The sequence below is a fragment of the Centroberyx gerrardi genome, chromosome 15 (assembly GCF_048128805.1).
Source record: "Centroberyx gerrardi isolate f3 chromosome 15, fCenGer3.hap1.cur.20231027, whole genome shotgun sequence".
NCBI lineage: Eukaryota > Metazoa > Chordata > Actinopteri > Beryciformes > Berycidae > Centroberyx > Centroberyx gerrardi.
Window position 1 is genome coordinate 1,507,641 of NC_136011.1, and position 23,431 is coordinate 1,531,071.

At 40.7% G+C, this 23,431-nt stretch overlaps 1 protein-coding gene across 1 annotated transcript in view; it reads left to right on the forward strand.

Moving 5' to 3' along the window:
* Positions 1–15,989, forward strand: part of pcca (propionyl-CoA carboxylase subunit alpha) — a 31,854-nt gene extending 15,865 nt beyond the window's left edge. Inside the window, exons 9-23 of the mRNA XM_071911441.2 lie at positions 109–187; positions 487–589; positions 690–784; positions 1,672–1,822; positions 2,908–3,051; positions 3,470–3,544; positions 3,944–4,012; positions 4,300–4,375; positions 4,464–4,677; positions 6,495–6,597; positions 7,845–7,943; positions 9,046–9,099; positions 12,728–12,868; positions 15,231–15,308; positions 15,460–15,989. Of these exons, the coding sequence (XP_071767542.1) occupies positions 109–187; positions 487–589; positions 690–784; positions 1,672–1,822; positions 2,908–3,051; positions 3,470–3,544; positions 3,944–4,012; positions 4,300–4,375; positions 4,464–4,677; positions 6,495–6,597; positions 7,845–7,943; positions 9,046–9,099; positions 12,728–12,868; positions 15,231–15,308; positions 15,460–15,528 (1,550 nt within the window). The 3' untranslated portion in view covers positions 15,529–15,989. The remainder of the gene's footprint in view (positions 1–108; positions 188–486; positions 590–689; positions 785–1,671; positions 1,823–2,907; positions 3,052–3,469; positions 3,545–3,943; positions 4,013–4,299; positions 4,376–4,463; positions 4,678–6,494; positions 6,598–7,844; positions 7,944–9,045; positions 9,100–12,727; positions 12,869–15,230; positions 15,309–15,459) is intronic.
* Positions 15,990–23,431: the final 7,442 nt, after the last annotated feature.

The window sequence follows — 23,431 nt, forward strand, 5'->3', positions numbered from 1 at the left end:
ACCCAGTGATCACTGACAGTTGTGTTGTTGCCAGGTTACCCAGTGATCACTGACAGTTGTGTTGTTGCCAGGTTACCCAGTGGTGACTGACAGTTGTGTTGTTGCTAGGTTACCCGGTGATGATCAAAGCGTCGGCGGGAGGAGGAGGAAAAGGAATGAGGATTGCCTGGAATGAAGAGGAGACAAGGTATTCTCTCCCTCTGTCTTTTTGTCACTCTCTCTATTTGTGTATCTCGCTCACCCTCTCTCCATGTTTTCTCTTCCTGTCTGTCTCTTTCCTCTTTCTCTGCCTTGTATCTCACACTATAGCTCTTGCTTTTCTTGTCTATTTTTTCTTTTTCTGTATTTTTCTTTCTCTGTGTCTGTCTCTCTCCATCTCTCCTTCTGTCTTGTTGAGTTTTTTTTTAAATGCAAAGTAACTTTTCCTTGCATCTCTCCATCTCTTTGTGTGTGTGTGTGTGTGTGTGTGTGTTGTCGTTGTTCCAGGGAGGGTTTTCGGTTCTCGTCGCAGGAGGCAGCATCCAGCTTTGGAGATGACAGGCTGCTCATTGAGAAGTTCATAGACAACCCTAGACACATAGAGATACAGGTATCACACACACACACACACACACACACACACACACACACACACACACACACACACACACCGAGTTATTCCCTGATTTTCTCAATGTGTCTGTGTATAGGTGCTAGCTGATAAGCATGGTAATGCTCTGTGGCTGAATGAAAGAGAATGCTCTATCCAGAGGAGGAACCAGAAGGTGGTAGAAGAAGCTCCAAGGTCAGTAGGAAACCCAGTCTGGTGTCACAAAATTTTGTAAAATGAGCACAATTGTATGTCTTAACATACAAAAAAATGTGCTCTTGAAAGTAATGGTGTGGAGGTTAGGGAGTGGATGGGCGCATACATTTACCTTCAACTTCGACAACCTGGGTTCAGTTCCCAAATCATGTCAGCAGGTTTTCTATTGAGAGCGAAGAAAGTTTGTCTCAGTTAACCATGACCAAAACCTTAACCTAACCAGTCTAAAACTAAGCTTAACCCTAACCAAAGTTGTTTTACTTGCCTAAACCTAACCGTAATTTTGTGGTGGGGGAACATAATCTTCACATTATTTGTGTGAACAACATGTTATCTGTGTTTCAGAGTTCATGCTTAAGTCACAAATTTTCTGAGACCATGTTGAGGAAAGCTCACCATACCTTGGTTTAGTAGGACTGAAAGAAACTATTAAGCAAGGTTACTACAGTCCAGGGATGAGTCGTAAAAAAGGAATATTCAACTATTTGTTCCCATGGACAAATGTCTACATTTGTAATTTGGGTGTTAAAAAATATTGAGATATATCATTGATTAATAAGAATGAAACTATGTAGTTGTGTTGTCAGATATCATAATTTTGACTTGTCATAGAAGAGACACAAATTTAGATCTTGTATAAGATATAATCCAGTCCAAATCATCTAAGCCTAATGTGTGTTTATGTTAATAAAATGGTAAACAAGAATGTTCTCTGACAGTGAGTATATAGCAATTTGAAAAGGTTTCCCAGGTTCTTCTGTCTCAAGGAGATCTTTTTTGTTTTACTCCCCATTTTGTGGACTGTGTGTATACTATTGGTACAGTTAACGTGAATCCCAGTTCCCAGCGTGGTGTGTGTTTTCCAGCACATTCCTGGATGCGACCACGCGGCGGGCTATGGGCGAACAGGCAGTACAGCTAGCTAAGGCTGTCCAGTATTCCTCCGCCGGCACCGTGGAGTTCCTGGTCGACTCCCAGAAGAACTTCTACTTCCTGGAGATGAACACACGACTACAGGTCCGTGTAGCGCTACATGTATACATGTATGATAGTTGTCAATAGCTGGATTTCCATCCACATATTTCTCTGCAAAATGATGATGTATCGAATTAGAAAAAGCTGACTGGAAACAGCAGAATTGAACAAAACATTTTTTTTTTGATGATAAAGAAATTATGCGATAAATTGTTGAATATGTAATGACGAAGGCGTAGGCAATGAATGGATAAATTTCATTACACAACCGTTCAAAGGTGGCTCTAAATTGTCAAAATATGTAAATTATCTGTAAAATATCTGTCCTCGAGAAGTGTCATACATTGTTTCTAACATGTACAAGTCTCTGTTGTGGATGTATGACCATGAGACACAAGCCACAACCTCTTCTCTTAATAAAGCCTGGTTCTGCTGGCAAGAACTTTGGCTTTTTTGCCTTTCTGACATGTCTAGCTTGCAATTCATTGTGCTTGCACATGGGCACGGAAGATCAGGGGGGTGTTAAATATACAAGACTTCGTTTATATTTCATATTGATTTTCACTGGCTTTCACCTGGGCCACCGCAGACAGTAAGGCCACAGCGGAGAGAAGGTGTGCAGAGAAGGTCCAAATCAAAGACTACAGCAATTGGATTGATGTTAATCATTGACATTAGCTATCAGCTACGTCATGTTGTTAATGTTATATTTATCTCCAAACCAACAAAGTCTTATTGTGTAAATTGTATCCTGCTATAACTAGTTTTAACGGTATCAGTTTTAACCAGCTAAAGTCACCTAGTGCTAGTAGACACAGCTAACATTAACAATTTGACTGTTTCTTTCAATCTATTTGCTTTAATCTTAGATTTGGACTTTCTCCAGCTATGCTCATCTCTGGAAGATGTTCCAGGATAGTTTTGGTGTATATTTTAATTTTTTGTCAAATGACCAAGTGAGTCTGCCATCGTTCACATCTGCTTCACTGTCTTCCATGTAGGGTTGTTTTTTGATGCTCAGGATTTATTCGCTTCAACCCAGCTGGAGGAAGCTTCACGAAGAAGCACACTGGTTCATGTACATAAAGTTCTGTCTACTTTTGTTGACCCCTGACCTCTGACCCCAGGTGGAACATCCAATCACAGAGTGTATCACCGGCCTGGACCTGGTGGAGCAGATGATCCGGGTTGCCAAGGGTTACCGACTGCAGCACAAACAGGAAGACATCCCCATCAACGGCTGGGCCGTTGAGAGCCGCGTCTATGCCGAGGTGTGTGTGTGTGTGTGTGTGTGTGTGGTGTTTGTCTGAATAATCTGTGTGGGTGTATTTGTATCAGAAATCCTTGTCAAGTTCTTATAGTTCTAAATATTAAAGTGATGTTGAACTTTGGTAGTATCTTGGGTTGTGTATCTTCCTCCATGATAAAACCCCAAATCACCAATTCTCTATTTATCTGTTGCTCCGGTAGTGGAGACTGGAGAATTGCATTTTTTTCTCTCTCCATTCACTGCATGGAAGAAATTATTAACTTTTGGTGGAAATCCTACATGTAGAACTGGCATATATTGACAACTGCATAGCATTAGCAGAGGTATGCGCTCCACTGAGTGCCATCTAGTTCCCCTAATTTTTTCTATGTTTTCGATTTTGCCCATGAGTTTCTATATTCTCCGTCTTCCTCTGTTAGGACCCCTACAAGTCCTTTGGTCTCCCCTCCATCGGACGGCTGTCTCAATACCAGGAGCCACTCAACCTCATCAATGTAAGTGTGTGTATGTGTGTAAAGCTGCACTAGGCAAGACTTTTGTGTCAAAATGTAACCACGTTATCAGTCTAAATCACAAAATGGGGCTGCAACAGATTGTCCTGCTTCCACTAATCAAGACTATTTGTCCAAAATAAATTTGGCTGTTGGTATGGTCACTGGTGGGCAATTTTCTCCACACAGAAAGCGAGGAATCAAAACTTGCTGCAATATGCAACAATCCAATATTTCCCCTTGAGACAGGAAGTGTATTGTTAGTCCCGCCCTCCTCCCTGTCAAGTCAAGTTTCTAATGAAGTTGCAACAGTGTTTCATATCATGAAACAAAGACAACATGAAGGTTAAATAATCACCACTGAATATCCACATTACCTTTTTCTGCTCCTTGGTCCGTCAGGTTCGTGTGGACAGCGGCATCCAGGAAGGCAGTGACATCAGCATCTATTACGATCCCATGATCTCTAAGGTCAGAGTTTATAGTCAATTAGAATGTTTTGTACAGCCTTATGATTTTAAGGGTGAGATTGTTCAACAAAAAATTAGATTGCAGTGTTGGATATCTGCAGGCATGTGTCATTATTTGACTGTTAGGCTCAATACTTCAATATGTTTCAGTCATAGGAACATTTTACTGGTCTGAACAGCCACAATTCCGCAAGGGTTTGGATTGGTAGTCTTTAGAAAATGGCTCTACAACCATTAGTATTGGTCTCAGAAAAGGTCTTTAACAGTAGACCATTGTGCTCTTTATAGCTGGTTACTTATGGTGCTACGCGAGCCGAAGCCCTTGCCAAGATGGAGGTCGCCCTGGATAACTATGTCATCAGAGGTAGACTGACAAATTGATGCAGCGCAAATACAGTTAAACAGGGCACACACCTCGCACACGGACACCTGCTCTATTCTTCTCTCCCCAGGCGTAACCCACAACATTCCCCTGCTGCGGGAGATCATCACCCACCCCCGCTTCATCTCCGGCGACATCAGCACCAACTTCCTGCCCGAGGTCTACCCCGACGGCTTCCAGGGCCACCAGCTGGAGGCGGAGGGTCGCAGGGAGCTGTTGGCCTCGGCGGCAGCGCTCCACATCGCTGCCCAGCTCCGCTCCCAGAAGTTCCTGGGCAATCTGAGGTAAGGACACCGTCTTGTAGACAAAAACCCCGATTTGTATGTGTACCAGACTGCTCCAAGGGCAGGTATTGGAAACTAGTGAACAAAAGCGCAAAATTCTTGATAGAATGAATGACATTTTTTTTTATGTGTAAATAATACAAAAATATTTGTAGTCTATCACAAGAGCCAAAAATACAATATACTCAGTTATATGTTCTATATGCATATGCGAATAACTACATACAAGGCAACCATCAGCTGCTTACAATGTGTTCTTGTGGTTGTTATTTGTCCTTAAAAATTAATGATACATATACAAGTAAAAGGCAAAATTGAGGAATCGCCAACATGAAGTGTCTTCACAGAGTTTTGCATTATGGTCCAACTGATGTGGGTTTTTGAATACCAATATTGCTGATGGTAGATATTCAGTATCTTTAAATTTGAAGTATTGATGAGTAGCTAGCTTGCACACACTGCCCTCGAAGCAACAGGTGGAATAATAAACGGAGATCAAATGACCATAGAGAGTGAAGGAAATCTTGTCTAGTCTAGATCACAATGTAAACAAAGCTTTTCAACAGATTGCCATTCTGCAATGACGAAACGGGATTTTGCATGTTGTCACACTTGTCCTTCAGGTGCAAACCATGTATGATGAGGCTACATGGAGTTCTAGGCCTTGTGAATGTTGACTTACACTACTCTTGCACTTGTAAGTCACTGTGGGTCAGAGTGGCTATGTACACACTGTCAGTTTTTGGGAGCGACCACAGTATTTACGAATGCGAGTGAATGTCATTAATGCATGGTACATTAGAATAGAGTGACTACTCTACGGGCAAAGGGAGTCACTCGATGGCTATAAATAACGTCTGTAACCATAGTAATGTTTATGCTTCAAACCAATATGGCTGCTGCCATTGCCAGGTTAGACAATATTTTCAATTCACTTGACAATACTGGTAACAGGAGATGTCAATTTATCCATCAAGTTTTGATAAAACCGCCATGGACAGCATCGTCGCACACTCTCTTCTTATGAACTAGTTAGTACTTTCAAGCTGTCTGTGGGCCGCAACATTTTGGGTTGCTCCTCAGCCTGCCATTTTTTTCAAATGAACAATGATAACATTAGGTAATGTAATGAGTGTTGCACCTTACATAACGTAACAACCAGTTGTCCAGTGCGGTTCTGATACACACCATTTGGACTAACTGAATCCACACTCAAATTTAGGAGTCAATACCTGAATATTTCTGGTAGTGATCGCAGTTGTTGAATGCAGTTGTCACTCTCATTCAAAAGCGAACTGTGTGTGAACTTTACAGGATTAAGCGTATTTAGATTTATTTGCAGTGCATACATGGCCAGTTTCACCTAAATGTCAACATTATAACTGTAAAACAACCATTCTCGCACTTTGGAATGCGGATTGGGGAATTGAATGGCAGCTTGGAAAACTCTAACCTTTCTTTTTAGTCTTTTTCATTTTGAGCGAATAGATTTCTTGGTATATCCACAGCTAGAACAGTACATCGCCTGGTGAAAATGTGAGAAATTATTCCTCCCTGTAGGAAATTAGTCTTTTTGACAATTTGAACACCAGATGTCAGTGTTCACTCGCCGCCTTTCATTTTTGTGGGAAAAATAATTTGGACAATGATAATAAAGATATAGGGAAGATGTGGAAATAGCAAGCAGATCAATATTCCTGACCATGTTGACGTATAGATGGAATGGTTTTTGGAGCTTGTTAACAAAAGCAAAACAAGTCATAACATAAAAGGAGTCTCAACTGTGGTGTGTGTGTGTGTATGTGTGTGTGTTTCAGGGTGTCCGCCACCCATCAGGAGCATAGTCGCTGGGAGCTGTGTGTGGAGCTGGGGAAGGAACGTCACACTGTGGAGGTTACTAGATCAGGAAATACCTACACTGTGAGTCTGTCTCTCTCTCTCTCTCTCTCTCTCACACACACACACACACACACACACACACACACACTGTAATATATAGGGGTGTGGGTATCACTGTAGATGTTTTGACACCCCCCTGATGTACATCTGGCTCTGTGTTGAAACTGAAGTTCTTTTCCTGCTGATCCTTCAACCAAAACACACACACACATACACTCTTCTCACATAACAGTGTCTCCCATGGGTTCACACAGGATCCTATAGAAACTCCACGCCAATAATAGCAAGAATAAGAACTAACTAGCTAAATCATAATAAACTTAATATAAAGAGTGAGCTGAGAATAGTAGAGATAACCAAAAAAGAAGGGATACACTGATCAGGTTTTTTGGGGGACAATTACCAATTTAGCACAGGTGTAATGAAGTGATCACAAATCCGATCACCTATTGAAATGATGTATTTTAGCCAGACCTACTAACAACAACACATCATGTATAAGTGCCCAGCCAGCAGAAACAGCCCTGCCTTCTGTTCATATTGTCCCTATGGCTGCCTAACCTTCAACTGTTTCTAATCATATAGGCTATGAAATTCATAACACATCATCAGAAATTAGAGCTGGGCGATATAGCGAAAATATCGATATCATAATATCAGACTAGAGATCCTCTGGGATTTTGGCTGTCATAATATTGTGATATAGCTTAAATGTTGTCTTTTCCTGGTCTTAAAAGCTGTGTTACAGTTTCCTTTTTACAATTTGAACTTATTTGACAGTTCTAGCATTCTAGAGTGAAATTAACAGCGAATGCCTCTACCTGCTTCTCCATCATATCCACATTATCCACATTTCTCAAAATGTTCTCATGTGTGAATATCTTCTGAAAGTGCAAGTACTCCCAAAAACTTTGTCACATTATCGATATCCAGGCGTCGGGTCAAAAATATTGTGATATTTGATTCTGGTATTGTGAGCTGTCAGTGTTGTTGAGAAAGTAGTGAAATGAAAAGTTTAAAAGCAGAAAGGCCACTTAAAGAACAGATGGATGCGCTCTCTATTAATCTGTCTCCATGAGCCTTTCATACCCTGTGACTGAGTCTCCCTGTTACCATGAATAAACCAGCTAACTTTGACTGAGCATTAGTAGCTTACTACTAATACAGGGGAAATAAAACTGATGATGATCCCAATAGTCATAGTAACCAGGTGGAGAACAGAATTCTTCGTGCATGTTACCATAGCCAGTGTTTGCCTCTGTCTGTAGGTGGAGGTGGATGGAGGGAGGGTGGAGGTCAGTGGAGAGTGGAACCTGGCCTCGCCCCTGCTGCCGCTCACCGTCAACGGCACACACAGGATGCTGCAGGTAACACACACACACATGCAGGTTCAGATTTGTATGTGAACAGTACATACTTTGTCACATCTTATTTTCCATTAACCACATATTTGCAATTAATGGTACTAAAGCTGTTAATGTGTTTTATGCCAGTGTGTCACAATACTAACCTATTATGTTGTCACACTACCATGTATGAGTGCAGAAAAAAAAACTGTGGGAGCAGTATAGTAATGGAAGCAAGTAGGGATGGGACGATATATCGAAATTCAGTATATCGCAATACAAAAAAGTGACAATACGTATCGTGGGGCAGGAAATGAAACACGATACTAGCTATAATTTATTCTGTTGTAGTAATCACAAATGAGTTAGCTTGCTGCAATTTCACAAGCACTCCATTGAAATTATGTTGTTTAAACTTTGTAAAGACATTTTTAAATTGTTGTTTACATTCTAGCAATCCAATGCCATTGCTAGAAAGATTTGTGGCTCAGAAATAAACAAAATTCTGCACAGTTGTACTTTGTTGTCGTTGAACTTTTATTTATTACATCATATCGTGGTTGTATTGAATAGGGAAGCCCATATCACGTATCGAACCGTATGGTGACATGAGTCCCATCCCTAGAAGGAAGTTAAAGGCAAACTAACCGGCCGTTTTACAAGTGTGTCTTGTTGTTATACTCTTTAGCATTTGGATAATGGCATGGGTGTTTTGTCACATATTAATGTCACCAACACAAGCTGCTGTTCTGTAAGGAACATGACTCTTCATACTCAAGTTAGTTTCTATAGTAAGATAGTTCAGAATATCCCATGTATTGTAAGGGTTTGGTATTGTGATATTATGGTAGCGCTGAAGGATCATGCAACAGACCATAACACAGGATTGAAAGCCATTTTTATTTGTTCAAACTGTAGCCCAGCTGACAGATAATGTCTCTTGGCAACAAGCTGCAGTCACACTACAGTAATATTGTGCTGGATAATGAGTTGTGTAAAGACTCATATAGCTCTCGCTAGTGGAAGTCAGGCTTCTGATATGGAAACCAGGCTGCTAAAGCTATATTCATGACATGATTATAGAATTTGTTTTGACAGATTCTGCTTTGTCTTCTGTTCCTAGTGTCTATCCAGAGATGCTTCAGGAGAGATCACTCTGCAGTACCTGGGCACATCGGTAAGGCTGCCTGTGTCTGGATGTGTGATTGTAATTATACACACACACTCTCACCGTTCACTTTATTCGGTCTACCTCCCTGATGCTCCTCCAGACAGCGAGTCGGATATAAATGAAGCACCAGTATGCAGCATTCAGACACGGGGTGGTTCAGCTACTGTTGGGCTAAATGTTAGAATGGACAAGACACTGATTTAACCCATTTTGAACGTAGTCTGACTGCTGGTGCATCCTGCGTTTTTCTCTCTTGATGAGAGAGGTCAGAGTCTATAACAGTAGTGTGCAGAAGGGCATCTCAGAACTACAACGGATCCAACCTTGACGGGGACAGGCTACAGCAGCAGAAGACCATGCTGGTTTGCGCTCATGTCAGCTAAGAACAAGAACACGAAGCTACAATGGTCACATGATCACCAAAACTATTTATTTACACATTGACACTATCTGCAATTTACCCCCTGTAGTCCTCTCTAGCCTTGGCAGCAGTGTTACTTGTGTTGCTGTAGTAATGTTTGTGTATTGCTCATATTTACTCATTATAATCGTTTGTTCTTCTTAAGAGAAGAACACAAATGTCAGTAATTTCTTCATACATTCTTTCATACCCACTATTACAGTCTACTTAACATGTTCAAATTGTCAACATAATCCCACAATTATTCATAGGCTATTGCTTTTATTGTTTGATTATTTTCTACTATTTTTATTTCTTTTTATATTCTAGATGTGTGCTTATATTCTATCTCATTTTCCATTGTTCGGCTGTGAAGCCAGCTGTCATAAAGATACGCTGACTATGTTGAACTTGCTTCATGAGACAGGCCCTTGGTTTCTGTTGACATGCTGATGGCAGGCTGACAACATGAATCCTGGTTTCTGTTGTGACTGGCGGTTGGTTAACAACTTGTCAGATGGAAACTTACAGCAGGACAAAGATGGTTCAGGAGCATGACAGTAACTCAAGTTCAGTCCTCTCAACCCAGTAGAGACCTTTGGGATGAGGCGGAGCAGGATGTTTGCGACGTGAAGATCTGCAGGAACCGAGTGGCGCTATCGAGTCAGTATGGACCAAGATGTCTGCAGCACCTTATTGAATCCAGGTCTTAAAGAATTCTGGCTGTTCTGCCAGCCACCAACTAACAGGACGATTGCCAGTGGCACAGGAAGTCCTTCCACTGTCATTGTTTAAAGACCCCCTGTGGTTTTAGCGTCAAGCTAACATGAACCTAATGTCTTCCTGCTTTTGTGTTGGCTGTGAACCCCTGCATGAGCATACAATGTCCCGATAGCCAGTTGACAACCATGCAAGATGGAGCCAGCTAAAGCAATGGCCTCACTTTGAATGTGTCGCATTCTTAGCAATTTGGCGTGCTGAGAAGAACTCCTGGAACGCTGATATTCTCCAGGTTGTCCCAACATCCCTACCTTCCTGTCCTCTTCTGTAGTCCTATCCCTGATTTACACTTCCTGACTGTGTCCTGTATTCCTGGGAACGTCCGGGAAAACTACGGTAAAGCTGTGGTATTTCTACTGAATCTGCCTGTGGGGTGTTTCTGTCGGGGAGGATTTAGACACGAGGCTAAAAGATGGTGCGGTGGAATCTTTGGAAGGGTTGCTCTTTCTGTTTGAGCAGCATTGTGTTTTGCCCCAGAGATTGTTTTAAGGTAGAGAAGTAATATCTGTTTCAGCCAGAGGTGTTTGCAGAGTGAGGTCACTGATGTGCCATGGAGTGAGCTCAGGCCTTTAGTTTGCTCAAATGTTAATAGAAAAAATGTCAAACACGATTATCATACTCAATTTAAATTAAGTACCATAGACTTGACTAGACTAGCTGTTCCTACTGGTCCTTTAGAGGTCATAGATTACTTAATGACCCTTTAAATTTAAATCATTTCCTTGAAGTGAATGTAATTTGGGCCAAGCGCCTCAGCTCGCTTGCTGGCCTTCTTGCTTGATGACACGATTTATGTGACATGAATTTTGCTGAAGAAACCACAATACAATATTGCCGAAATGCTGTAAACCAAAAAAATCTATATTCCAGCGCACACCAGGATATTAGGATTGACACTATTTTATTAACAAATTACATTAAAAACAAAAAGGAGCGAACTACGCGTTTCGCATGTTGCTTCATCAGATTCACTCTGTGCTTGATTGCCATCAGGTGTGTCTTTAAATAATCAGGTGCTGATGAGCGGAGAATCCAACAGGTTCACATTCCCCAATGCAAATGCACTTCAAAAAGTCAACAATAATAGGCAATAGCAAATATAATTCTACCGTACAAAATTAGATATAAATATTACATTTCCATTTCCATAAGATAATGAGATACAATTAATGTTAGAGTACAAAATACATAGTCTGGCTATTTCATCTCTAATACTACAGAGGATATAGATCCAGAATGCATACATATCCATAAGATAAAGTGCAAAGTAATATATCAAAAACATTACAAACATTAATTGTATCTCATTATCAAATGGAAATGTAATATTTATATCTAATTTTGTACGGTAGAATTATATTTGCTATTGCCTATTATTGTTGACTTTTTGAAGTGCATTTGCATTGGGGAATGTGAACCTGTTGGATTCTCCGCTAATCAGCACCTGATTTTTAATGATATTTAAAGACACACCTGATGGCAATCAAGCACAGCGAATCTGATGAAGCAACATGCGAAGCGCGTAGTTCGCTCCTTTTTGTTTTTAATGTAATTTGTTAATAAAAAAGTGTCAATCCTAATATCCTGGTGTGCGCTGGAATATTGATTTTTTTTTTGGTTTACTGTGGTTTACCCTGCACCAGCTGGCACCCAGGAGAGAAGCACTGCTGTGCACGGGGTATCTTCAGTTTATTGCCGAAATGCTGTCGAGTTGAAAATCACTAACTTAGACTTTCTCCTCCATTGGTCCTTCCACCTCTAGACAAGTTTGAATTTATAGTGTGCTCCCTCTTTCTCTTCCTAAGAGGGCTAAGCAGTCTAATGAATCTCTAATCTGCTTAAAGAGGCTGTGACTTAACGAGGATGGATTCAGTTACTCAGAGCCAGGCCTGTTATAATTAAGCAGCCAATTAAAATGCTGGAGTGGACAAAGGCTTGGCTCGGGTGAAAAACAGGATGGAGGATGTCAGTCTGCTGAAAAGGAGGAATAATAGGAGTGGAAGATGAGGAGTGGTCAGTGTTGTCACACGAAGCTACCGAGTCAAAAATGACTATAACTTCAGTAATAACAAAAATGAATGCTGAAGGTTAGGGTTAGGCATCAGAGGCCCCATTCATAAGAGTTTGCCAAAATATACCCTAAATATTTCTGGAATGCAATGAGGCACAATACACCTTATTATCATCATGATGTTTAGATAGCACGTCCAACTCCTTTATAATCAAAGAGGCAAGGGAAATCCTGTTTTACACCATATGGGACCTTTAAATTTGGCTTCCTGAAACCTGCAGATACCCTGGATTTTATTACTGGGGGAATTCTCAAAAAACAACTCTATTTTAGCCTGGCATCAGCCTAAAGGTGCATCCTTCTGTAGTACTGTGCTCCTGCGTTTCTAATATCTGTGTTGTGTTGTGTTGTGTTGTGTTGTATGTGTGTGTGTGTGTATGTAGTTTAAGGTCCATGTTCTGTCCAAGCTGGCTGCAGATCTGAGTTCCTATATGCCAGAGAAAGTTCCAGAAGACACCAGCAGCATCCTGCGCTCGCCGATGCCCGGTGCAGTGGTGGCCGTGTCCGTCAAGCCTGGCGATACGGTAAAAAAATGTTAACAACATTTTAAGACCTACAGTAATTCACATTTTACTTCCACCTGAATTAGTGTGTGTGTGTGTGGCGTCCATGAGATTGGAGACTTGGGGAAATACAATGACACACAATAATTACCAGTGCATTTTCAACAGCGGGGGTGTTCACAGCTTCAGATTTGATTATTCTGTAGTTGCCATGACTAAAAGTCAATTATTCAGATTTTGATGGCGTAGTATGCAGTTTATTGAAATCCTTATTAGACATGAGCATGTGCATTATCGTTGTTCAGGTTTAAAAAAAAAAGGTTTGGTTTATAGTTTTCATCAGTTTAAGTGTGCAATTGTCATATATGAGAATAGCTTTTATTTCTTTCTAACAAAATGTGTTTTTAGACGGAGCCTTGGAGTGACTGCCCTGTAGGGAAAAATGTATTTCATGGTAACAAAGTATTAACTCATGTGCATGACATTCTAGTGTGCACTATATATAAAACCCGCAATGCAGTTGCATAAACAGTGTGTAAATAGATTTAAAACATGCACATGTAATAAGTTAATATATAGAGCCCATGTCTGAGTCAGGATGTTGTAGAGCTCTAAGTGTTGACCAATACAAATCCTTTATAAAGTCTATAACATCCCTCCATTCTGCAGGGACCATCAGTTGGGTCCATCAGCTCTCAATAATGTCATCCAGTTTCTTACTATCAATAACAGGAGGCAATGCTTTGGGAACTCATCCTCTGTTTTTACCTGAAGTAAAACTTCATTAATGAATCTCTATCCATTGTACCTTATCAAAAGCCTGATTCAACTATATATAAATTCAACAAAATATCAGGCTAAATAAACTAAATCAGTGCAATCAGCAAAATTCAACTTATTATGGTAAGTGGGTGAGATCAGTTTGAAACTTGTAATTAAATTCAATCGAGCACAAGCTTTAAAAACATGCATTTCATTAAATTGTTGGCGTGTTAAATTGTATGCCCAAATTATGAAATTATGTGTGCAAAATAATGAAAAAGATGGCACAAATTAACCAAAATGGGTGAAGGATATGTATCTTCATCACCATCTGGTGCCCTCGATGTGGTAAATTGTAGCTTCGAAATAGATATTTCCTTCTCCTGCAGCTATTCCCAGGTTCTGTATCTTAATAGTACCGCTACAAGTTTTTGAACTTGACTGATAATGGGATAATGAGCCTTTGACTTTGAAATAACCAGCATATCCTGCACATAAATGTACTACACATTATAATTTAATGCACTGTTACATGTGTGCTTTCTTCTGTAATGGAACCTCGATCATGCTGACCGAACACACACACACACAGCAGGGGTCTAAGATGAATGTACAAATGTGTTTTTTTTAATCATAAATATTATATGTTGTGTATCGAGCCAGGCATCAGTTAATGCAACGTGTGTGTGTGTGTCGGTGTTAGATGATGATGTTGGATGTCAAACGATCCTGTACTGAGAAACAAGCCTCCAGCATTATGGGGTGAACTACACTAGTGGTTCGCAACATGGGGTCCGGGGACCACCAGGGGTCCTTGAGGGGGTTCCAGGGGGTCCCCAGCAAATTGTCAGTTGCTAAACTTCACCATTATTTCATTTACAAGAAGTTAACACAATTAGAGAATGTAGAGGAATGACTATTTTGATCATAGTTTGACTGTTATCTCTCTACCTACAATACAGATAGTCATGGGGTTCTGGACAAAATTGTATCTGATGTGTGGTTCACGATTCGATTCAGCCACGATTCATACAAAGTATGATTGTACAGCACCATTTTTTATTTGGCAAAACTATACATCTTTTTAGCAATGTTTTTCTTGCAATGGTAAAGAAGAATAGTAGCCCAATCAGAATAAAAATGCCTCATATAACCACCTCAATCAGAATAAACTGGCCCATTCTGAATGAAATTTCATTCTGTTCTGTAGGCTATTTGATTTTACACCGCAAATTATTGTACTACGATATATCATGGAGCTGATCTCCCCTGACTGAGGAAAGAATGGTGCTCACATGCCTCACCCTGCTTTGATGCTCGCCACCATCCTCCTCATCTTCATCATTCTTATCACTATTTCTAATATTCTAACATTTACTTGCCCTTGGTTCTGAGCAACAGATTCAATCATTAAATATTTTTTATGTAACAAGAGGAGGGGTGCTTTCAAGTAAATTTCTTTTAAATTGATGAAAAATAAGCTTACATTACTTGATAATCTTGTCTTTTGCGGGGCCCTCAGGCTGCCGGGGCCAAAGGCAGTCTCTTTACCTCATGGTACGACTGACCTGCTTACACACTCTGCTCTTGTGTATGTGTGTGTGTGTGTGTGTGTGTCTAGGTCGCAGAGGGCCAGGAGATCTGTGTGATTGAAGCCATGAAGATGCAGAACAGCATGACTGCTGCCAAGACAGCCAAGGTAATAAATAGGCCTTTTATCCAAAATGTACTGTATGTGTTAAATGTTTTTGCAAATAACATGAGCTGAAAAAACTTCAATATTAATGTCATATTAAAATTCAAGCCTTGCATGGCTCTGTGTTCAACCATTCTGTGCGTGCGCTCTCCAGGTGAAGAGCGTCCACTGCAAGCCGGGGGAGACGGTGGGAGAGGGAGACCTGTTGGTAGAACTGGAATAAAATACCACCTTTAACACTTTGACCTCTGACATCACCACCGTCAGGGTCAGCCTCACCCCCCTTCCTCCCGTCCAGAGAGGGATTTCCACACCGGCAAACCGACGGGACGGTGATAGACGTTTGTAGATGAGAAGGCGTGTTCCTGTGTTTCTCTCTTTGGTTTCGGTGGTTTAGTCCAGACTGTAAATGTAGCTTTTTTTTAGCTTCCATACCAATTGAAAAGAAATATGCTGCCAATGAATTATGCAAATAATTGGATATGTGTGTGTCGGACTAATGCACTACTCTCTGCTCTAATCTACAAGTATATGGACGGACGAAGTAATCGGTGCTAAAAGGAATGGCAGCACCTTTTACACTGCAATGAATGACAAGTTAGGCAAGTCATTTTATCTTGTATCCAGATTTCTCAAGCTTATTCCAGGATGTTTTTTGTTAAATTTTCTCACTAACGTCGCTGGTTTCACGAAATGCAACTTTAACTTTTTATGTAACTTATTTCAAAATATTTGCTAGGAGCAAGGGATATTGTATTAGAAGTCCTTGTTTCATGATCTTTGTTTGAAAGAAATCATATTGACGTTAATTGAGTGAAATTTATTGAAATTAGAAAAATGATCTGCCAGGGCAGTGATACAATTTGACTAAAAATACCCTGAAATAAATTTGGTATGTCTGGATACAAGGTAAAATCCCTTTCCAACTTGGTCATGTTTTGCAGTGTACCAGTCATTTCCCTGTCTATCAGTACAGGCAAAAGTACAAAAACCAGTACTTCAGCCTGGCTTGTTGATTGGCTTTTGGTCCGATTTAGACTCCAGCTGTGCCTTCTGCCCTGCTGTTAGTTTGGTGTTAAATACTGAATACTTACTGGTAGAAATATACAGGGCTGACTTGCATTCACTTCTAACTAGGTTACATCATTAATCTCAACTCTGATAGACTCGTACATGGTGTAGTTCTTCACATTTCAACGCAACTTAGGCAAGAATAGATTCCAAGCCAGTTTCTGATATTTTAACTTTGATTTAGCTTGCCATCCTTTTGCCCAGTCTCCACAGTAGCACCCAGCAACGTTTATTTTCCCCCCATAGTGACTTTAAACGAAGATGTCTTGTCCTTTTCTCCACATTTGAAACTCCTTCATGGTACTGGGTCGGATACTTGAATGCAACTGACTTCCACACAGCTCCTGTGAAACTCCCTAGTCTGCTTTTGTGTATTGTGTGGTTCCCAGGCCTTACTTTTGCTTTGTGTTAGTGATACACGACATGCTAGATAAGACAAATCAAGTGCTCCTTTTTCTTTTCCGCGTATTCCCGATGGAACTGCTATGTTGCCACGTCAGAAACCACAGATCAGACGAGAACTAAGACGCTACAAGCTGAAAGGTCTACCGATGGACAGGATGCTGTAAGAGGATGCGGTGCTGATGTGAATTCATGTCAGCTGCATTTTTCTCTCTCACTCAGACCGAACTCAGCGTTTTGTTGTATATAAGATATGCTACAAAGCTGCATCCATACTCGACCTCTTCAAGGACCAGACTGGCATTAAGCTGCTCCCCAAACACCATCCGTTCACACTGTGAGCAACTGGGTTGATGAACTTGGTTGATGTGTCACTCTATTTTGACTGACTGTGGGCAGGGCCAGAGGCTCAGACTGCATCTATGTAGCTGTCTGCAGCTGCGTTTTTAACAGGCAAAACGTATTTTTTTGCTGCTTTTGTATTGACTTTTATACTGTTGCATTGTTTTGATGAGTTAATATAGCTAGTTAGCAAGTGCTAATTAGGTAGCATCAATCAAAAAGAAGCAGAAATTAGTCAATAAAATGATTTCAGAGATTATCATCGAGCCCAGCGATGCAGCCGTTCTCCAAGCATCGTTTTCGAGACGTTTAGTTGCGGAGAACTGGGAAGCTTTGAATGGCTGGAATCAACTTCTTGCCCATTCTTGCTAATTTCCTGTCCGTTTTTGTTCATGACACTAAATCACATTGGTAGGAAAGCAAGGAACTGTGGAAATCTGATTTGCTGTTGATGTCCTAGGATGGCGAAAAGTTCACCCATGGCGACATGGGCCGAGTCTCCCCGGTCACTCAGCTCTATAGGAAATTAATGGACTTCCAGTGACTTGTCGGTCGTTTTGCTCACAGTGTGAATGCAGGGTCACAGACACACAGTCAGTGTTTTGTTTTCTGACGTTATGGCGGCAAGCTGCTTCAACAACTGATGCCTCAAAGAGTATTGTAATGAATAAACTGTAAGAATAGATAGTAAAGAATATTTGTACCTTGTAGCAGAACCCATCACTATCCATCTGCCAGTGTGGTTCTACTGTATAGATATATGGGTTTGACGGATATGGGTTTTTGAAGATATTTTTTGGATTAAAGCTCTCCACAGCTGAAAAAATTGCACGTTGTTGGTATCATTATCATTGATAATTCATGTTTGTGCATGCTTGTGTTCGATCAAAATGTCACATTAGAATCAGTTCAGGTTAAGGTCTTACTTACTCTTATACTCCACACTGGTTCACCTGTTGTCAAAGCATTCAGTCTGATCACCTCCTCAATTAAAGTCCCCATGAGATGAACTCCCATTACCTTTACTTCCTGGAAAACTGAGTATCTTTCATGGTGACCTCATGCTGCACCAGTAGACATAAATACAAATTCCAACCAATAAAACCAGCTGGATTTTTACATTAAAAAAAACTTGGCTAGTGCAGCTTTAATTTTTTGGGCATACTGCATCTGTATCAGTGGCTGACCTCTGACCTTTATGGCAGAGGCTGAGTCGGTACTGATTTGAATGATGGTGTGACTTTGTATTGCAGCCGAGAGAGAAGAGAAGTGAAACAAAAAAACTCCAGATAGATAGAAATAGCCACAGCACTCCAGTCTCTTTATGGCTGTTAGCTTTGCAAAGTTATCAATCTGACCTGTTTCACCTTCCGCTGATGGTGGTGAGAAAAGGTGTTGGGCGGGGAATCTAAATTAAAAAACTATACATTTAAGGTTGTACATTTCCAAAATGTGGATGTAACCTACAGACAAGTACAAGAAGAGCTGACCTTTCATAGTCAGTAGTCAGTATTGGGATTCTGTTGACTCTTCATGGAATATGGATTTCACAGATATAATGCAAAAATACTGTTTCTTTTTTTCATCATTGGATCTTATTGCTTCAATAGCAAACAACAGCAAATGAGACCCAATTTAGTTCAGTCAGTGACTATAAATGTGGAAAAAGGCTGTTGCACAACAAAGACATGGTAATCTGCCTTCACACTGCTAGGCAGTCACTTCTAAATCCACAATGTTTTTCCATTCGTTTCTGGAGAATTATTTTGAATAAAATTAGATTATATTTGTTTTGTTGGATGTTTTTGTCACTGAGAATGGCAATAAAGCAATAGCATCATTTGAAGTGGATCTTGCCCTTCAGTGTGGATATCAACAGTTTTTACCTCTATACTGTGTACATCAGTGGTTCTCACCGTGGGGTCCGGTGAGGGGTCCTTGAGGGGGTTCCAGGGGGTCCCCAGCAAATTAATTTTTAAACTTCTCCATTTATTTCATTTATAAGAAGTTAACACAATTAGAGAATGTAGAAGAATGACTATTTTGATCATAGTTTCACTGTTATCTCTCTACCTACAATACAGATAGTCATGGAATTCTGGACAAAATCATATCTAACAATAAAAATATTCCCAGATTTGGGTCCAAGAGAAAAAATCTCATCAATCCGTTTCCCTAATGTGTACTAAATTAGGGGTCCTTGATATGACAAAGGTTGAGAATCACTGGTGTACATTACCTCTACCAACAGCAGTACTGATCTGGGATCAGCCAGTCACTGGCCATGTAAACATCACTTGGGCTTCAGAGCCAAACTAGCATCAGATCAGGTCTCCTAAGATAATTTATTAGATCTGAAGCACCTCATTGATCCAGAAAGTAACTCTCTCACATATTAATTCGTTCATTCATTCGTTCACTCTGTTAGCCTATCTGCCTCTAGTGGCCGTTAGGAGGCATGACACTGTCTACAGACACTGACCCAGGATCATTCACTCGCCTCCTCTCTGCAATACTGCTGAACTGTCTAGGTTGCTTTGCGTCTCTGACACTGTGTCCTTGTTTTTTTTGGTGAGGAGGGGAAAAATTAAAGTACTATAGTGCAGTTTGAACTCTGAGTATTTCGATCTGTATAGTAGGCTATTTTTCAGACCACACTTGCTCTGGTAAAACATTAGCATGCACCATAGCAAACTAAATCCTGGACATACAGAGGGAGAACCGCAACCAGTCTTCTCAATTCACAGACGTAACATGGAGCTGATTTGGCAGAAGTCTGCGTTTTCTTTTGAGAAATTGACGGGCAATGCTGGCCAAAGCTATAGGGTTAGGGTATTCTAGAACAATAAGGGTGCATAGGGTTAGGGTTCAAGCATGTTTGGAGTGGTTTATTTGAACTCTGGAGCCAGGTGAGAACAATTTGAACTCAGGTGACACCATATAACTGCACTGAGACACCTGAAAATGCAGGTCTCATTATCAATATGCGTTCTTGTGTCCTCCATGATGCGTTTTCTGTAATATCTAACCGCCGAAGCGCGATTCCAAAACAAAAAAACGACAGGACGGAGGACAGATAGAAAACCCGGAAGTTGTCCTTGCCAACCTCAAAATATCGACGATGCATCGATGGTGATTTGACTGACAAGAACAAATTGAAAGCCCCAAGATTCATTGCGACAACGGCGAGCACCTTGCGAGCAGCGCTGTGTCTACAGCACAGAGCCGGTTAACAGGTGGGGAAATTAACAGCTGTGTGTCTTGATTAATCAGCACGCGACATAAAGCTAACAGTCCATCTCAAACTATAAGGAAGCTTCTCTGTGCTCTATACTTTCATGAGAAGATTGTTCTCCACGAGGACACAAGTATCGACTTGGCGTTCATGGATTTGATAATCAGCCCGGGTCTCAGTCCTCTTCCAAGAGAACTGCGGCGCGGTTTGTTAAGAGTGAAAACATAATCTGCACCAGCTACAGGAAATTGGCCCAAAACCCAAGGGTTTATGGGTAGAAGGAAACAGATGTGGACATAGCCAGCAGTTCCTCATGTTTGGAAAGCCTAGCAGAACAAAATAAAGTCTGGACTGGATGCTCATATGCAGCTATTTCTTCATGTGTTCTTAACTGAACAACATAACATAACAATGTTGATGGCCATCTCTATCTGGGAATATATAAGTTTAACATTGATTGTGAGACCTTTCTATGCATGAGGCTCCATGAAGCTCAAGGTTTGTTTCACCTACCAAGCTCAACCAAAACCTTTCAATACTTCAAAACATTTTGACCAAGCCTCCTTTGGCCCCACTGAGGAAAGGCGTCTCTCGATTCCCATACACACACACACACACACCACAAGACAACAACCTGATGAAAATTCATTCTTTTATGTAACAATGTTGTTTTGCAATTTACACATTTTTACAAATGTAAATAAAATACGTCCCCGGGTTTCAGTCTCTTCATTCGTTGGATTCCCACAGGTCGGGTTTGGAGGAACGTCTTCTTACCAGTCAGTTTCCATCTGTCTGACCAGGAATGGGCAGAAACAGGAGTGACATCCCTGCTGTCTATCTGCCTGTCTCTCTGCCTGTCCGTCTTTCAGTCTATCTGCTTGTACAGCCTGTCTCTCTTTCTGTATTTTTCATGTCTGCCGCTTTTACAACCTTCACATCCCTCTATCTGTCAGTTTGTCATTCTTGATTGTTGGCGGGAAAGCACCAATTATTGTCTGATGAATAAAACATGTGGACTGTTCCTGTCAAGAGCTTCACATCCAACTCTGGCGGCTGTATTAGCTCCAGACAGACAGACAGAGAGGCAGGTAGACCAATGGGGAGATAAACAGAGAGTTAGGCGGGCAGGAACAGTTTTCCGCTTTAATATAAACCCCTAACCAGCAGGGATGAAGGTTTACCATGCAGCCAGTGTCTTCACACCGGGAATTCCCATAGGAATGTCCATACAGCACTGGGTGATGTAAGAGCCATGACAGCACCTCATTTATGGCAATAAAAGAAGATAAAACATTAGTAATAAACAGTAATAAACCTTAGTACAAGGGAAACCAACTAAGCGTTTGATAGACCTCTGAAAGGTACATCGCCCTTGGAAATGTTATTTCAGTTGAATAACATTCAATTTGTTTGATTCTTTATATGTTCAGCAGTGAGTTAAAGTTAAAGCTAAGTTTTTTTAAAAAGTGTGTGTGCTTGGCTTGGTTTGTGCTTTCCATTCTGTATAATAAGGAGCAGGCATTGTTTCGTAGAGATACAGCGATGATACACTGAGCAGGACAGAAAGAAATTCCAATAAAGGATTGAGTAAGCATGCCGCTAAAATGCTTAACATTTTGATCCCAAAGGGTCTTTGTCAGGCTCTTTTTGTGGACCCTACCACCTATTCATAATTTAATAGGAATCTAATAGGAGACATGATGTTATGGGACACCAGACAAGTGCGAAATCAAAGGCTCCCTCCATGTCACCACATTCAAATTTCAAAGCTCAACTGAAACCAATTTTGGGTAGATTGTCCCGTTGGTCAACTTCCCTGTTAAGTGATGAGAACATAGACAACACATAGCTATAGCACATACACTATGTTGAGTGATAGCAGGCCACTGGCATTATCTCAAAAGTCAAGTGAGAAAATTACTTGTAGCGGCTCTAAAGCTAAATGGTGAATTATTGGAAACAAAATAAAGAAATATCACTCAACACAGTGCATGCTGCAGTGTTAGCATGGAGCCTACTATCACTCATCATAGCGTATGCTAAAGTGTTAGCATGGAGCCTACTATCACTCACCAGTGCATGCTAAAGTGTTAGCATGGAGCACAAAAGCAAATGATTTATTGGGGGACACATGGATGATTTTGGTGTCTATGTTCTCCATAGGTAAGGGGGAATCTACCAAAGACTCACTGGATTCCTTTAAAGTGATGTCTGATTATGTCCACCAGTCCCAGTCAATGTGAGGTTCAGGTTTGTCTGTCAGCCTCATCGGAAACATTGAAAACAAGTTAAGGTGAGGAGGAGAGGAGCTTTAAGCCTTTTCAAATGTGGGTTCATGAGAATTGTATAGAGAGACAGTAGAAAGCCACTGTGTCCTTATCAGCAGTATTGGCTGATAGAGAGCCACAACGCCATATTGCTGCTGTCACATGACAAAGTCTTACTGCCCATTTCAATTTTTTCTACTTCAATTTAAAGTTTATATTCTCCTTTATGTGCGGAACGAGTTTCATGACCCCGAGGTCCTGAAAAGCTTGAGAGTTACAAGGTTTACATCTGACAGCAGCAACATCCAGCGGTGCAGAAGTTGTAGCTGGAAACAAGAGCCATACTGTATATCTGTAAAGACTGGTGTCGCTGAATCAACAAAACCCCAACAGTTCAGTTTTCACCTTCTGGCCAAAAATTGCTGTATCTTTGAAAATTGATGATTACATTTTCCATCCTTAATTAAGATTAGAGAATTAATGTAATGTCTCCAGTCAAGCTAAAGTTAGATGATTCATCTGCTTTGTAAGCCTTTGTAATTTGGCCACAAAATAACAACCCAATAATGTCTAGTGCTTCCTGATAGACATTGCCATTAGTTAGTACTGCCCAGCACTAAAATCAATGTAGACACTAAGTTTTGCTTAACAGCAAAATTTAGTTCTATGAAATAAAAACATAATTTCCGTAGTCTGGGTAAATTCCAGATCTCTCAGCGTCACACCCTTTTTAAGATGCAAAGTTTTGGATAGATCTGACATTTAGACAAATTTCTGCAGGTTTTACCATGAAGTAGAAACATCAC